Here is a 15785-nt window from a genome sequence, read left to right as displayed (position 1 = left end):
ATAGGGCCTCAGTGAACTCGTATGAGGAGCACTATGGGAGGAAAGGTAGAGGAGGAAGATCTTGAGAGGAAGAGTACAATATAAGCCATCTTATACTCTTATTTTCAAATGAAGGTCACATAGAAAACTAATAGGATTATTTGGGGAAAACTGTATTGTGTGTTTTCTCATCAGAAAAACTGAAAAACTGCATTTTCTTTTTTCATTTTTCTTCCCCTTATAAGGTACAAAGGTCGAGTAGAACTCCCAGATAACTTAAAATCTCTGTTTCGCCCAGTGGCAATGATGGCTCCCCATTATCAAATGATTACTGAAATAATTCTGTTTTCATTTGGTTTCAAATCAGCAAAATCGCTCTCTGGAAAGCTAGTTAACATTTATGAATTAGCTAGCAAACAGCTCTCACAACAGGTAACAAACTGCTTTTCTCAAAACGAAGGTGATTATAGAAAACTTTAAATAAGACCTTTCTGGTATTGGAATAGGGATGACCTGGGAAATAATGGAGCTAGAATCCTATCAATACTTCTAGTTGGCAAGCCAACGTGGATGTGAGGTGATACGTAAAATCAGTCAGGGTTTCAGGATCCCTGGGTGGCTCAGTGGTTTGGCGCCTGCCTTTGGCCCAGGGCACGATCCTGGAGACCCGGGATCGAGTCCCATGTCAGGCTCCTGGCATGGAGCCTGCTCCTCCCTCTGCCTGTGTCTCTGCCTCTCTCTCTCTCTCTCTCTCTCTGACTATCATAAATTAAATAAATAAATAAATAAATAAATAAATAAATAAATAAATAAATAAATAAATAAAAAAAATCAGTCAGGGTTTCAAGCCTTTCCTCCAGGACCTGGAGAGAATAATGGAATATCTGCTGTGTTAAATTATGGGCTACTTTCTCCTTACAGGGAAGTTAACCTCTATAGCAGTGGCCCTCACACTTTATTGTGCTTCAGGATAATTGGGGGGATCTGTTAAAATACAAATCACTGGACTTCTTACCAACTTTTTGACTGTCTAGGGTGGCCCTTGATAATTTGCTTTTCTGACAGGTTTTTGACAGTTCCTGATGTTGCTGATCTGAGTACCACATTCTGAAAATGATTATTATGGGATATGTCAGCTTAATGAGTATTTGTTTATGGTCCAAGATAGTTTGGCCAACCAACCACACTACCTCCAAAGTGTTCCTCTTTTTCATGTCCTTTCAATTCATATCTCCATTTCAGAGAAAACTTAATTTAAATACTAATAGTTTTTAACAGCTTTAATACTTGTTACTCTCTCTTTGAGGAGACTTGGGGCACCAGTTTGGGAGGGAAGTGAGGGCATTGGAAGCAAAATGCAGACTTTCTTAAGTTATATCGTAGTCTGTCTCCACAGTGTACATGATTAGGGATCTAACTGGGTAGGATATGCATTTATTTCCAAGTTGTCCAATTTTTCCTTCAGAAATTTAATAACTCAGATATTTTAATTCTTATAGGCTCATTACGATTTTGGCTTGAGGTCTCTGAAGACAGTTTTAATAGTGGCTGGAAAAAAGAAACAGGAGTTTAAGTGGTGAGTTGAATTTTTTGAATATTATGTCAAAGAAAGTTATAAACAACACAGGGAAAATAATTTGTAAAATTCTAAGTAACAATGACAAGATAAAACAGGGATCTCCCAGAGTGTCACAGTAAAATACAGTAAAAGTGTTTAAGAATGTAAAAGAAGAGGAAGAAAAAAAAGCACAAAATCCTTGGGTACTTTTTCCCCAAAGAATCTATTATTTTTTAAAAATGTGTCTTACCTTTATATAATAAAAGATACACAAGAGTAAAAGACCTCATTTAAAAGAGCAGTAATTTAATGAGAAATGTAAAACCCATATGAAGAAAACATGGGTAAAGGACACAAATCAAAATATGAATAAATGAAATAATATACCATGTGCTTAATATCATAACATCTTAAAGGGCTTAGCAATCATAAAGAGTTAAAGACACTAAACATTCATTTATGAATGGGAATGTATCCCAGTGAATATACCAAAAGGCATTATTTATTTATTTCTAGGGAGGTACATTCTAAAGTTAACATAGAAAGGGGTGCCTGAGTGACACAGACGGTTAAGCATCCAACTCTTGGTTTCAGTTCAGGTCATGATTTCATGGGTGATGATCTCATCGGTTGTGAACTTGAGCGCTACATCCAGCTCCATGCCCAGCAAGGAGTCTGCTTGAAATTCTTTCTCCCTCCGCATCCCCCGACTCACATTCATGTGTGTGCTCTCTCTCAAATACTCTTTTAAAAAAGAAAGATAAACAATTAAGACTAGCTAGAAACACACTAACAAATGAAAGCAATGAAGGAGAAACATCCCTTTAAGCATTGAGACATGTTATCTAGAGCTTCATTAGTTTTAGCACAGGCTGGCTTATGAGCAGAGAGGCAAGCCTTCAGGCTAGAACAGAAAGTCCAGAGGCAGGACTGTTCCCACTGGGCATATAGTCTATTGTCAGCTCTGAGGCAGGAACAGACTAACAGACTTTTCAGTGAGTGCCCTTGGGAAAACTAAACTGCCGTGTCCACGAAGATCCAGTTGGAACCATAGTCCATGTTATTTACCTGGAGAAGAGGATCAAAAAAGGACTAAAAACATAAAAGTATTTGAAGAAACAAAATGTCCTTTATATCCTGACTATGGAAGAACTTTTTTTTTTTTTAAAGATTTATTTATTTATGAGGGGGGCGGGGTGCAGAGACACAGGAGGAGGGAGAAGCAGGTTCCATGCCGGGAGCCCGACATGGGACTCAATCCCAGGACTCCAGGATCGCGCCCTGGGCCAAAGGCGGGCATCAAACCGCTGAGCCACCCAGGGATCCCCTATGGAAGAACTTTTAAACTAAAACTCAAAATCTAAAAGCCATAAGGGAAAAGAGTGATAATGGTTAAGAAAACACTGTTTGTGAAGTCAGGAGATGAATGATGGACTGAGAAGGATATTTGCAGCCTCCGGTGCATTGAGAGAGCTCATTCTCAACACACTCAGGACCCTCTAGAAAATGAGGGGAAGAAACAAATTGTATGGAAAATGGGCAAAGAACAGTTCTCAGAAAAAGAAACATAAAAGTTCTTTAAATATATGAAAATATACTCAACCCCACTCCTAATGAGAGAAATATACATTAAAAATTACACTGAAATGTTGTCTCTCATGAGATGGGCGAAAATATGAAAGTTAGATGGGACTTTGTTGATGAAGCTATAGGGAAGTAGGTGTTTTCATTATTGCTAAGGGGTGGAGCTGTATCCATGTATTGCCTATTAAACATTAAATGAAAAAAAATGAATATGTTGTAAAAGGACATACCAATATACATTTACCTGAATTTGTAAAATGCAGTAAATGTTACAGATTGTTTGTGGGGACATAGATATAGCAGCAAGTACAGAACATTGTGTGGGAGAGGAGGAGTCAGGGATAATGCGTTCCTCTACTGTAGTAGTTTATTTCTTAAATATAAAGGAACTAAGGCACATACTGTAAAATGGCCTGTGTAAGATTGATGGCAAGTAAATGGGTATGTGTTATGAAATGCTTTATTACTGGGGAGCGTTAGAGACAGGAGTATAAGAATCAGCTTCCTGACATCCTCAGGTCCTCCTGTGTTTCCAACAGGCATCAGCTGGTCATTTGTATGAACACCTGCTCCATTGAGAGAAAGACCCTGATCGGTGGTGTCCATGTTCAGTTCTCCCAGGTGCCTGGGCAGGGCCTCCCATGTCCAGAGTGCTGTCAGTCTGTCTGCCATCGTGAGGAGCAGCCAGTGGTCTTCTGTCTTTGCTTACCTCCCTCCTTCCTCCAAAGCACCATGCAAATCATGTACTTGTGTGAACCTGATTGTTATATAAAGAGGATGGGGGAGTTTTTATCAGAGTAAAGCACAGCAAGCAATTTAAAACTTAATAGTAGACTTTTGCTTTTTAAAAATCCTTTGGCCCTCCCGACACCAAAAATTATCATTATTGTTCTTGTCTGTCCTCTTCCTTTCTGTCCCTTCCTCTCCCTCTGTTCCAGCCCATTCCTCCTCAGGCTTCTGGCTTTGCCTCCCAGGCACACAGAGATGCCACAAGTGTCCCTCATTTCTAGATGCATTCTGGATGCACTTCTCCTTTCTCCTGCCTTTTCTGTCTGGAGTGTATTGTCAGAGCCTAGACTAACTCCCGAAGAGTTTTGAGGTGCTTACATTTGAAAACTAATAAAAGACCATATATTTGTTTTGTAGGGCTGCCATAGGAAGTTATGACAGATTTGATGCCTTAAAACACCAGAAGTATATTTTCTCATAGTACCTGAGGCCAGAAATCTGGAACAAGGTTGTGGGCAGGACTGCTGTTCCTGCAGAGACCCTGAGGGAGATTCCGTCCTGTCCTCCAAAACCCCTGGGCTTTTGGGCACATTACTTCAGTGTCTGCCCATCTTCTGTGTGCCTCTGTGTCTCTCCGCCTCACTCTCAGTAGGAATCTGACTGCACTTAAATCTGGATGATCTGGGATAACTCAAGATTCTTCATCAATCCATCCTCTGTTGTATCAGATAATATTCACAGGTTCCAGGGATTAGCAAGTGAATAGATATCTTGGAGCCATTTTTGTCTGCCTCCCACAGGCAGCTTCTCTGGGTCCCAGGAAGGAAGTTTCCCTATCTCCTCTTTTGTTTAGAAAAAAAACTGCCCAACAGCTGGAATCCCAGGATGTCCTTGGTAGAAATGATTTGCTTTGTCAACAGCTAGAGAATTAATATGTCTTCAGGTAAACACTTGAAGCGCTTACAAATCCTACCATGGTACTGAGCCATGAAGTGGGTCTTAACTAACTCTGAAGAACTGGTAGGTATCTTGAAGGCAATCATAATGGGTAACAAAAATAAAAAGGTTTAATAAATATCCTTTTCTTGAATTTTAGTTGACATTAATCTAGAGCTTTCATTTTTTATTCTTAAATTATAACAGATATTCCCCATGATAATCTCAGATGCTAACTCCCAAATTATTGTTTTGTAGAACTTTAGTCAAGTCTTATCTTTGTATCTAATAGCAAAGTATCATAACATTATTATTATATATAAACTATGATAACTCCCAGATGTAGTAGTCATTTCTTTCTTTTTTAAATTTGTTTTCCTAATGTAAAGCAGATCTGTCTTGAGTAAAGACCTCACTGACACCCAGCTGCTGTCTGAACTTGCTCCCTACCTCTTAGATGGTTGAAAAGATTAATGAATTCTTTAAAGAATTAAAGTGCCCAGTGCAGAGAGAGTTCATGGTTTCTCTTCATCAGGAAATGCAGAGGTGTGCAGGGTATGACTACTTTTATGAAGGTTTCAGTTTGATTTACAGGATCAAGTTCTGTGGCATAACTTTGGCCGTTGTTCCCAGCAGCATAGCCTACAAGTCTACTTCTCTGGCTTGCCTAGAGATTTTTAATAAATTATGTTATTTTTCATTTGATATTAGGCTGAATTCATTTTGTTATTTGCAGATAAAACACTTTACTGATACAGTGCACACCCCTGACTCAGTGACTGGGGAGTAGCATGACCCTGACTGTCCGACCAGCCCAGGCCCATCTCTGGACAAGACCCAGAGTCACCTCACCCACACTACATAGCTGCTTTGCAGTGAGGAATAGGAGGAAGGGCTGTTGGGAGAGCCACCTGTCCCAAGGAATAGTAATTACCTTCAGTGTCAACAAAGCATACTTGCTAACTTGTTCTTTATCTCTCTTTTCTTCTTCCCTTAAAGTAACACCGATGACCATCTTTCTGAAACAGATGAGACTCTGATCATTATTGAGGCTATAAGAGAAGCTAGTCTGCCAAAATTTCTCCCTAAAGATGCCCCACATTTTGAAAAGATTATACGAGATTTTTTTCCTGGAGCAACATTTTCAACAGCAAATCAAATTGCCTTGGAGGTAAGATTTTTGAAAACCATCACAAATGATTTAGATGTGGAATGTTAATTAAGATAAGAAACTTGATGTAAGTAAAAAATGCTGTCATTCTTCCTGAAATACTCTACTCGTGTTACAATTAGAGGAATAAAAATACCTGGAGATTGATTTCCCTTTGGAGAAAAACAGCATCTCAGCCTCAGTCAGGAAAGGCTCCTACTTATTTTGTTCCCTGGTTTTCTCATCTTTCCACTGAGAATGATGATGTTTTCTCTTTCTACTTTAAAGAGATACTTTAAGGATCAAATTAGATCAGAATTACAAAATGACTTTACAATATAAAATTTTGTGGTCATAAAAAATAACGTATTAAGACTGTAGAGATCTTTATTTCCTCTTATACCTGCCACCTTGTGGTCATTGCCACAGTCTCAGTGGGGTCTCAACTTCTCTTGTGGTAGGAGGAGCCCCATCACCCTGTGGCCTATGGCCACACACTGCCAGGTGGCCTCCAGCACTGCTTTCCTAACATACCTGTGACCACACCAACAGAGCCACTGTGGGACAAACCCGGAGTCAGGTCCCCTGACTCATATAATACAGCCCTTTACAGTCTGGCCAGACCAGCTTTACCTTGCCAGTGTGTCGTCCTCCCTCCTGCCTCTCCACTGCAGGTTTCTCCCTGTCCTCTGGCTCCAGCTGGGCCTTTATCAGCTATCAGGCTATCAAACCCATACATTCCTTTCTCTGGGACCCTGCCCAATTTTTTAAAACACTGTTTTTCTAATTTATTTTAAAATATATGGTTTATGTAGCTTATAGTTCAAAAAGCTTTGTAATTATTCTTTCTTTAAATATAGATATAAGCTGGGGGCACTTGGGTGGCTCAGTCAGTTGAGCATCTTGCCTTCAGCTCAGGGTTCTGGGATCGAGTTCTGCATAGGGCTCCCTACTCAGCAGGGAAGCTTCTCCTTCTCCCTCTGCCCCTCCCCACCATCTGCTCATGCTTCTTCTCTCTCTCAGGTAAATAAATAAAACCTATAAATAAATAAATAAATAAATAAATAAATAAATAAATAAATAAATAAATAAATAAATAAATAAATGCATACCTACATAAATAAAAGTATAAGCTCAACATGGATGGAACTAGAGGGTATTATGCTGAGGGAAGGAAATAAGTCAGTCAGAGAAAGACAATTATCATATGATTTCACTCACATGTAGAATTTAAGAAACAAGATAGGATCATAGGGGAAGAGAATAAAAAATAAAACATAGTGAAATCAGAGAGGGAGACAAACCATAAGAGACTCTTAATCATGGGAAACAAACAAACTGAGGGTTGCTGGAGGGGGTGGGGGGAGAGGGCCGCTGGGGGATGGTCATGAAGGAGGGCATGTGATGTGATGAGCACTGGTGGTTATATAAGACTGATGAATCACTGACCTCTACTTCTAAAACCAGTAGTACACTATATGTTAGTTAACTGAATTAAATTAAAAAAAAGAAAGAATAAATAAAAGTATAAGCTATGTGCATAACCTCATACCCAACAGGCAGAAAATACATAATATTTTTAGGCACATATGAAGCGCTTAGCAAAAGATCATCATTTATTAGGTTATGTAGGAAGATTTGGGAAAATTTCCCTTGGAAACGAGGCTAGGAGTTTTATGACAGGATAGTTCTTTGGCATTTCTGGTCTAGTTAGATTTCATATCCCTTCTAGGATCAATTCCATTGAACTAGATAGTATTCCCATTGCTTTCAAATGTTAGAATGCAGTCTGGGGATCTGAGTAAACCACTGTCTTATGACACCTGTGGTTTCTTGTTTCTGTTGTTGCTCTCCTGATCATGCCTTATTTTCTTAATTTGGGTTTTCTTCTTTACATAAGTAATTTAGAAGTTTATATAATTGTTTTCTTCAAAAACCAGCTTTTTATTATTTAACACATCTTTTTAAATTCTAACCCTTTAATATCCATATTAATATTTTTAAATATCTTCTTTTATTCCTCTGGGTTTTAAGTTTTCTCCCCAGCTGTCTAAGTAAGATATCTAATTTATTATTTTTTACTAATGTAAGTTTATAAAACAAGGGACGCCAGGGTAGTTCAGTCAGTTAAAGCATCTGGCTCTTGGTCTCAGCTCAGGGTTTGGTCTCAGGGTTATGGATTCAAGCCCCATGTTGGGCTCTGCACTGGGTGTGGTAAAAAACAAAAAAAAACAACAAAAGAAAGCTATATAACTTTGTCCAAGCACTGCTTTAGTTTTATAGGCTATAAGTTCAGGTAGGTAGGGTTTTCCTAAGTATTTTTTCCCAGAAATTTGATAGGATAGTGAGTACTTCCTTTTTTCCTAAGTGTTCTTTTAGGACAGAGTTTTCTCATGCTTTTAATTTCCAGGTAAAGGATCTTTTTATTTTCTGATTTTGTTACCGATTTCTAGTCTTACTGAATTGTGATTAAAGAATATTATCGGGCAGCCTGGGTGGCTTAGCAGTTTAGCACCGCCTTCAGCCCAGGGTGTGATCCTGGAGCCCTGGGATCGAGTCCCACATCCGCTTCCCTGCATGGAGCCTGCTTCTCCCTCTGCCTGTGTCTCTGCCTCTCTCTCTGTGTGTCTCCCATGAATAAATAAATAAAATCTTAAAAAAAAAAAAGAATATTATCTTTGTTATTTTTTTAAACTGTGTAATTTAGACTTTTTAATGGCCCAATATACAGGTAATTTTTCTTAATAGGCCCTATGCACATGAAAAGAAAGATATTTTCTCTTATGGATTGCAAATATAAAACAAAGTTCAGTTTATCTCCATTTGTTATGGCTGTTAAATTAGCATTTGTTAAGTGGAGCACAGGATATGGGCTGGTGAGCCACAGTTCAGCAGGAGACCATGGGATGCTGAAAAGAGATGCTTATTCCTCATGGGTCCTGGAGGAGGTACACAGGGAGGACAAGGCAGGGTGCAGGCAAAGAGACACATGCCTCCATCAGGGTCCACAGCTGGAGTGCTTTGAGGTTCCCATGCTAAGGCTGGATTGGTCAGTTCAAACCAAACAAAGCAGGACTTTGGTAAGTTCCATGCAGGTTTCAGGGGAGTGCGTAAGGGGAAGGCCCAGGGAGGCGGTGAGGTTCTACCAGCAATTTGCACCTGCTCGTGACTCCACCACCTGCCATCCCAGGCCTGTGCTGGTGTGAGGGGCTGAGGTCGTGGATTCAAGTCCCTGCAGGCTCTTCAGTGGAACAGAAGGGATGCTGAGGCAGCAATATCATGAAGTGGCTTAGCTAAACCCTCGCTCCCATTTTTGCTGTCTTATTGATAGACTTGTACATCTTTACTTGTTCTCACTCAGTGAAGTGAATCTATGTTAACTCTTACAGTCTCTGCTTTCTAATGGTTGTTACCACATTGTTTGATACATGAATATCAATTACAAACTGCCCTTTAATATATAGTGCTTTTGTTTTCTTGTCTACCACTTTTTGGCTTGTATTCCATTCTGTTAAGACCGTTACTCTATTTTTTGTTTGCCTTGTTTACTTTGGGACTTTTTTTTTTCAAACTTTATAAATTCCACAAAGTGAAGTGGTTTTTAAATTTTGTTTTATCTTACTGATTTTTATGCAGATGAATATTTTTACTCTACGGGTAACTTTATACATTTTGATAATAATACCCATAGTTCTCCACTTATTTGGATATCATATCTTAGTTCCCTAATATGAAAAGTAATACACTTCTTTTCCCCTTTCTGCTGTCGCTGTCACTGCCCAAACGTTGTAAATTAGAAGTGCTGCCTGTGGCTCTGTGCAGGAAAGGTGTGTGTGAACTTCCTCTGCCTCCCAGGCCCCTGGCCCTGGTCCCTCCAGCAGCTCGTGCTAGATCCAGCCTCTGCTGTGCAGCCATGCAATGCACTCAGTTACTGCCCAGTATTGTAGAGTTTTTGGCAATAATGGTGTCATATTTTTATAATATTCCTAGTGGTCTAATGCAGGCGTGCTGTAATTTGAAACTCTGATTTGAAACTCCCCTTGAATATGGCAACCTTGCTGAATTCTCTTATTAGTTCACAAGTAGCACTGATTTTTGTGTGTTCCCCTGGGATTTTGTTGTTGGATCGTCATAATGACAGTTGTACCTCTTTCCTCCAATCCTTGTGTCTCATATTCTCCTTTTCTTGTTCTTACTTTTCTAGTGATGAGTTATTCCTGCATTCCTGGGATATACCATGCTTTATCATCATCATGTGATTTTTAATACACTACTGGATTAAATTAGTTAATATTTTATTTAGGATGTTCACATGTACACTTACAAGTCAAGTGTCCTTACCTGTTTTTAGAACCAGCTCTTCAAAATAGGCTGAACAACAAATGTCTTGTTTTCTGGAAGAATTCCATAAGATTGAGATGAACTATACTTTAGATTTACTTTAGATTTTTAAATGGTCAAACTTAACTATAAAAGTGCTTGGGGGATCCCTGGGTGGTGCAGCAGTTTGGCACCTGCCTTTGGCCCAGGGCGCGATCCTGGAGACCCGGGATCGAATCCCATGTCGGGCTCCCGGTGCATGGAGCCTGCTTCTCCCTCTGCCTGTGTCTCTGCCTCTCTCTCTCTCTCTTTGTGACTATCATAAATAAATAAAAATTTAAAAAAAGTGCTTGGGTCTGGATTTTGTTGGGGTGGGAGGGAAAGGCTTTGAATACTGTTTTAACTTTTTGTTACTTAGTGACCCCTTCACACTCCGTGTTCATACAACATCTCTGGGTTTCTAAATGTCTTAGCTAAAGTTATTTCTACTCCTCTCATCAGTTCCCAGGCTCTGCTACAGTTTTTTTTTTGTTGTTGTTGTTGTTGTTGTTGTTGTTCTTTGTTATTGATCATTCTTGCTTGAGATTTGCATATAATCAATTTTTTCAAAGAGGTAACTTTTGGTTTTGATTATTTTCCCTTTTTTTCTCTGTGTCCATTAGGTTGATTTCTGTCCTTCATTATTTACAATTTTTTATTTTGTTGGACCTGTTCTCCTGTTCTTTTGTTTGTTTCTTGAGTTTAGTGCTTAGATTGTTTGTTATCTGTGTTTCCTCAAACCTGAAGTATTTAAAGATGTGAATTTTCTTCTAAGTATTCCTTTAGCTGTTTCCCACAAATTTTCACATGTAGTATTCTAATTAGCATTTAATTATAAATATTTCTTAATTACCCTTATGAGAGTAAAAAACCTGAGAGGTTTTTTTTTGCTAAATTCTGGGAATTTAAACTATCCTTTTATTATTAATCACCATTTATGGTTAGCTTTGACTGGGGACTGTATGCTGTATCATATATTTATCCCTTTGAGATCACCTTTATTTAGGTTTCCTACACCTTCTAATGTATTGTTTTGTAAGTGCTTCATGTGTGCTCTCAAATGGTATATATTCTGTGCTTGCTGTATATAATGTTATATACACATACTGTGATGCAGCTTTGTTATCAGTTTTTTGCTGATCCATCAGTTTCTAAAAGGGTGTATTAAGATCTTAATGACAGTTGTTGATGCATCTATTTTCCCTGCATTTCCAACAATTGCTTTATATAGTTTGAAGATATAAGTGGTGTATATATTTATATCTTCTTACTCTTCTTATATTTCACATGTGAGTGAAATCATATGATATTCATCTTTCTCTGACTGACTTATTTCACTTAGCATTATTGTCTCTGGGTTCATCCATGTGATTATAAATGATGAGATTTCATTCTTTTTTATGGCTGAGTAATATTCCACTGTGTGTGTGTGTGTATACACCACATCTTCTTTATCCATTCATCCATCGATGGACACTTGGGTTGCTTCCATACCTTGACTTTTGTAAATAATGCTGCAGTAAATATGTAAAGATAGGAGTGCATATGTCTTTTCAAATTACAGTTTGCATATTCTTTAAGTAAATACCCAATAGTGAAATTACTGGATAATATGGTAATTCTATTTTTTTTTTTTTTTTGAGGAAACTCCATACTTTTGTCCACAGTGGCTGCACCAGTTTGCATTCCCACCAGCAGTGCAATGCTTGTTGTTTCCTGTGGGTCTTGGTGGCTTGAGGGTATTTTATTTTATTTTATTCCATTATAATTAACATATAGTATTGTATTAGTTTTAGATGTACAGCATAACAATTCAACAATTCCATATATTGGATTCCTGTTCATTCTATGAATTCATTCTTACTCCTCTCCCTCCCATGTTTTAAGTATATGGTGACATACTTTACATCCTTTTATTTTGTGAATCCCTTGACTTAGTTTTGTAGATACACTTATTTTACCTCTTTTGTGCTTCCTACTTTTCTTACTCCTTCTGGTCTTTCCTTTCTACTCAAAGAATCTCCTTTAACATTTCTTGTAGGGCTGGTTTAGGGTCATGAATTCCTTTAACTTTTGTTTGTCTGGGACACTCTATCTCTCCTTCTGTTCTGAATGATAGCCTTGCTAAATAGAGTATTTTTGGCTGCAGATGTTTTTCTTTCAGCACTTTGACTATTATCATGCCACTCTCTTCTGGCCTGCAAAGTTTCTGCTGAAAAATTAATTGATAGCCTTGTGAGGTTTCCCTTGTGCAAATGTTTTCTCTTGCTGCTATTAAAGTTCTCTTCAGATCATTACTTTTGGCTGTCTTATTTACTTTGGGTCTTGGTGCAGACCTCCTTGGATTGGTTTTGTTTAGGGCTCTCTCTGCCTCCTGCATCTGGATTTCTGTTTCCTTCCCCAGATTCAGGAAGTTTTCAGTTATTATCTCTCCAAATAAATCCTCTGCCCCCTTTTCTCTCTCTTCTCCATCTGGGATCCCTATCATGCAACTGTTATTTATGCTTGACAGTGTCACTGAGTTCCCTGGGTCTATTTTCATTTTGCATAATTTTTTCCCCTCTCATCTGCTTAGCTTTATTACTTTCCATTACTCTGTCTTCCAGGTTACTGATCTGTTCTTCTACTTCCTCTTGTTTGCTATTTATTCCAGGTGGCCCACTTTTAATTTCATTTAGTGAGTTCATTATCTCTAACTGGTTCTTTTTTATTTCCTATCTCTTTGTGGAGTGTCTTACTGAGGTCCTCCACTTTTTTCTCAAGTCTAGAAAGTATCTTTACAAGCATTACTTTTAATTCTCTATTAGGCATAATATTTATCTCCATTTCACTTAGATCTCTTGCTATAATTTTGTTCTCTTCTTTCATTCAGAACATATTCCTCTGTCTCCTCATTTTGTCTCTGTTTCTTATTGTATATTCATCTTTTCATCAGTTTTACAAGTCAATTTACAAGCATCAGTTTATTCTGCTACTTTTCCCTTCATATAATTTTTACATTGATAAATATATAACCTCTCAACTGTTAAATAAAAACTGTTAATAAAATGTTCCAAATAGTAATATGTGTCTTAAGAAATGGCACAGAGGAGCAGTTGGGTGGCTCAGTGGTTGAGCATGTCTGCCTTTGGCTCAGGTTGTGATCCCCTTCTTCCTCTTCCTATGTCTCTGCCTTTTCTGTGTGTCTCTCATGAGTAAATAAGTAAAATCTTAAAAAAAAAAGAAATGGCAGAGAGATCACAATTTGTAGTTTTAATATTAAATTTAGAATATTTAATGGTGTATTTTTGGTGGTTTACACAAAAACCTGTCACATAGCATATCCACATATGAATATATGTTATTAAATAAATAGTCTGTAGGTATGCTATTTGCACTTATTGCTCATTTAACATATAAGAATCTGAATTGCATGCAATAGGCAATTGGAATCTTTTTTTTTTTTTTAAGATTTTCTTTATTCATGAAAGACACAGAGAGTGAGGCAGAGGGAGCCCAATATGGGACTTGATCCCAGGACTTCAGGATAATGACCTGAGCCAAAGGCAGACACTCAACCACTGAACCACCCAGGTGCCCCAGCACTTGGAATCTATCCAGCTTCTTCATGTTTCTGTCACTAACAATATCTGCAGGAGTGGGGGTGTCATTAACTCAGAGCAACCACAGGATTAACAGAAGCCATATCCTGGAATAAATAATGTATAGTTTGCCATCCAGTTGATTCTATGGAATATCATATACAAACCATAAATACTTTACAGTAGGATTATGATTTTATTTCACAACCTTCCAAAATAGGGAATTGTGAAAATCTTTAACCAGATGGGATGAACCTGTCTGAATGTCTCTTATTTTGATTATCCCACTTCTGCTGATCTTCTGTGCATCCCATGCTATCCCTAGTCCACTCCTGCAGGGCTTACAACCAGGCAGACATCTAGGTTTGTATTGTCTATGGCAGAGAATCTCTAGCCCCTGCATCTAAAACTGTTCCAAGTACAGGCCTTAAGTGAGTGTCTCATCCAACTCCATTTAAAAGAGGTTTCTTTCAGCTGATTTCCTACCTCCAGTAGCCTTGCCATAGGAACTACTTTTCTCCATTTGTACAGTCCTACTGAGTGTTCTGTTTTGCCTTCAGCTGCTCCTTGTCTGTCCCATCAGGGTAATGCAAGAAATGAGAAATGGAGTAGGAGAGGTCAATGAGAAAAAAGATAAATCCCACTTTTTTTTCTGTAGGCACAGTTTCTGATAGTATTGACAGTGAAATAAACCCCACTTTAGAAGGAAACATAGATGCCCTTATAATTCCTGTGTTAAAATATTAAGTATCTTTACAAGTTGCAGCCACTTCCTGGATGTTTTATTGTATAACCACATCAGGTACTCAATCTTACAAATTGTGCTTATTATCCTATGATATTATTAACATTGAAACATTAAAATAATTGTTGTAAAGCTGAAAACCTACCTTAATGGTGACTAGAATTATACAAAGATATAGACTCTTTTAAATTTTCTTTTGGTGTAGGGTAATTAGATAATGATTCTAGAATAACAGCTAGTTCTTAAACATATTCTAAAGAATGAATTCTTTTCTTTTTAAAGATTTACTTAGAGAGCATGTGAGCAAGGGGAGGGGCAGAGAGAGGGGGAATCTCAAGCAGACTCCCCACTGAGCCCGACCTGGAGCTCGATCCCAGGTGATGATGATGATCCCAGGTGAGATGATGACCTCAGCTGTAGTCAAGAGTTGAATGCTCAACTGACTGAGCTGCCCAGGTGCCCCAAGAATGAATTTTAAATTGAGGGAGCTCCAAAAATAAATAAATAAATAAATAAATAAATAAATAAATAAATAAATAAATAAATAAGGGAGGGCGGGCCTACAAATTTGCTACTGGGGGTCTGTGAACATAACATTTTGTGTGTATTGTATTTTGGTTGAGAAATTAAGAACCCCTGTCTTGATATAGTAGTATTCAGTACCTAGTTAAGAAAGATTTTGTAGGATTATGTATTAAAGGTTTAATTTGCAATGCCTTTTAAATTAATGTATTTATTTTTAGAAAGCAATATTTATTGCAACACAACAGTTGGGCTTACAACAATGGCCAGCTCAGAAAAAGAAAATCATACAGTTTTATAATCAACTGCAGGTGAGTGTGGAATGACATGTTAGCAGCTCTTTGCTCCTGAATCATTATGATCAAGGAGGAAACCAGGATAACAATAAAGTGTTTTATTCATTTATTTACCCAAATGTGGCTGCTCAATTCTCACTTTAACTTTGAACAGGTCAATCCTTTTCGCCTTTGTCCCCTTAATACGTGATTCTTTTTTTTTTTTTTAAAGATTTTTTATTTATTTATTCATGATAGTCACACAGAGAGAGACAGAGAGGCAGAGACACAGGTAGAGGGAGAAGCAGACTCCATGTACCGGGAGCCCGACGTGGGACTCGATCCCAGGTCTCCAGGATCACGCCCC

At 38.1% G+C, this 15785-nt stretch overlaps 1 protein-coding gene across 15 annotated transcripts in view; it reads left to right on the top strand.

Annotated features, from left to right (window-relative positions):
* The window catches only part of DNAH14 (dynein axonemal heavy chain 14), a 475011-nt gene that overhangs the window by 287561 nt on the left and 171665 nt on the right, over positions 1–15785 (top strand). For 14 of the 15 annotated variants that reach the window (XR_007411998.1, XM_049112476.1, XM_049112477.1 and 11 more), the window contains 4 exons: positions 225–411; positions 1479–1555; positions 5786–5957; positions 15365–15454. Coding sequence is in view for 14 of the 15 variants with exons in the window: in XM_049112476.1 (XP_048968433.1) it covers positions 225–411; positions 1479–1555; positions 5786–5957; positions 15365–15454 (526 nt within the window). In the remaining variant the exon portion in view is untranslated. The remainder of the gene's footprint in view (positions 1–224; positions 412–1478; positions 1556–5785; positions 5958–15364; positions 15455–15785) is intronic. The other variant, XM_049112480.1, reaches the window with a different exon arrangement.

The sequence above is a fragment of the Canis lupus genome, chromosome 7, assembly GCF_003254725.2.
Source record: "Canis lupus dingo isolate Sandy chromosome 7, ASM325472v2, whole genome shotgun sequence".
In the NCBI taxonomy this organism is placed as follows: Eukaryota; Metazoa; Chordata; class Mammalia; order Carnivora; family Canidae; genus Canis; species Canis lupus.
The sequence above is the reverse complement of the archived record's forward strand: the minus strand, read 5'-3'. Positions and strand labels throughout refer to the sequence as shown.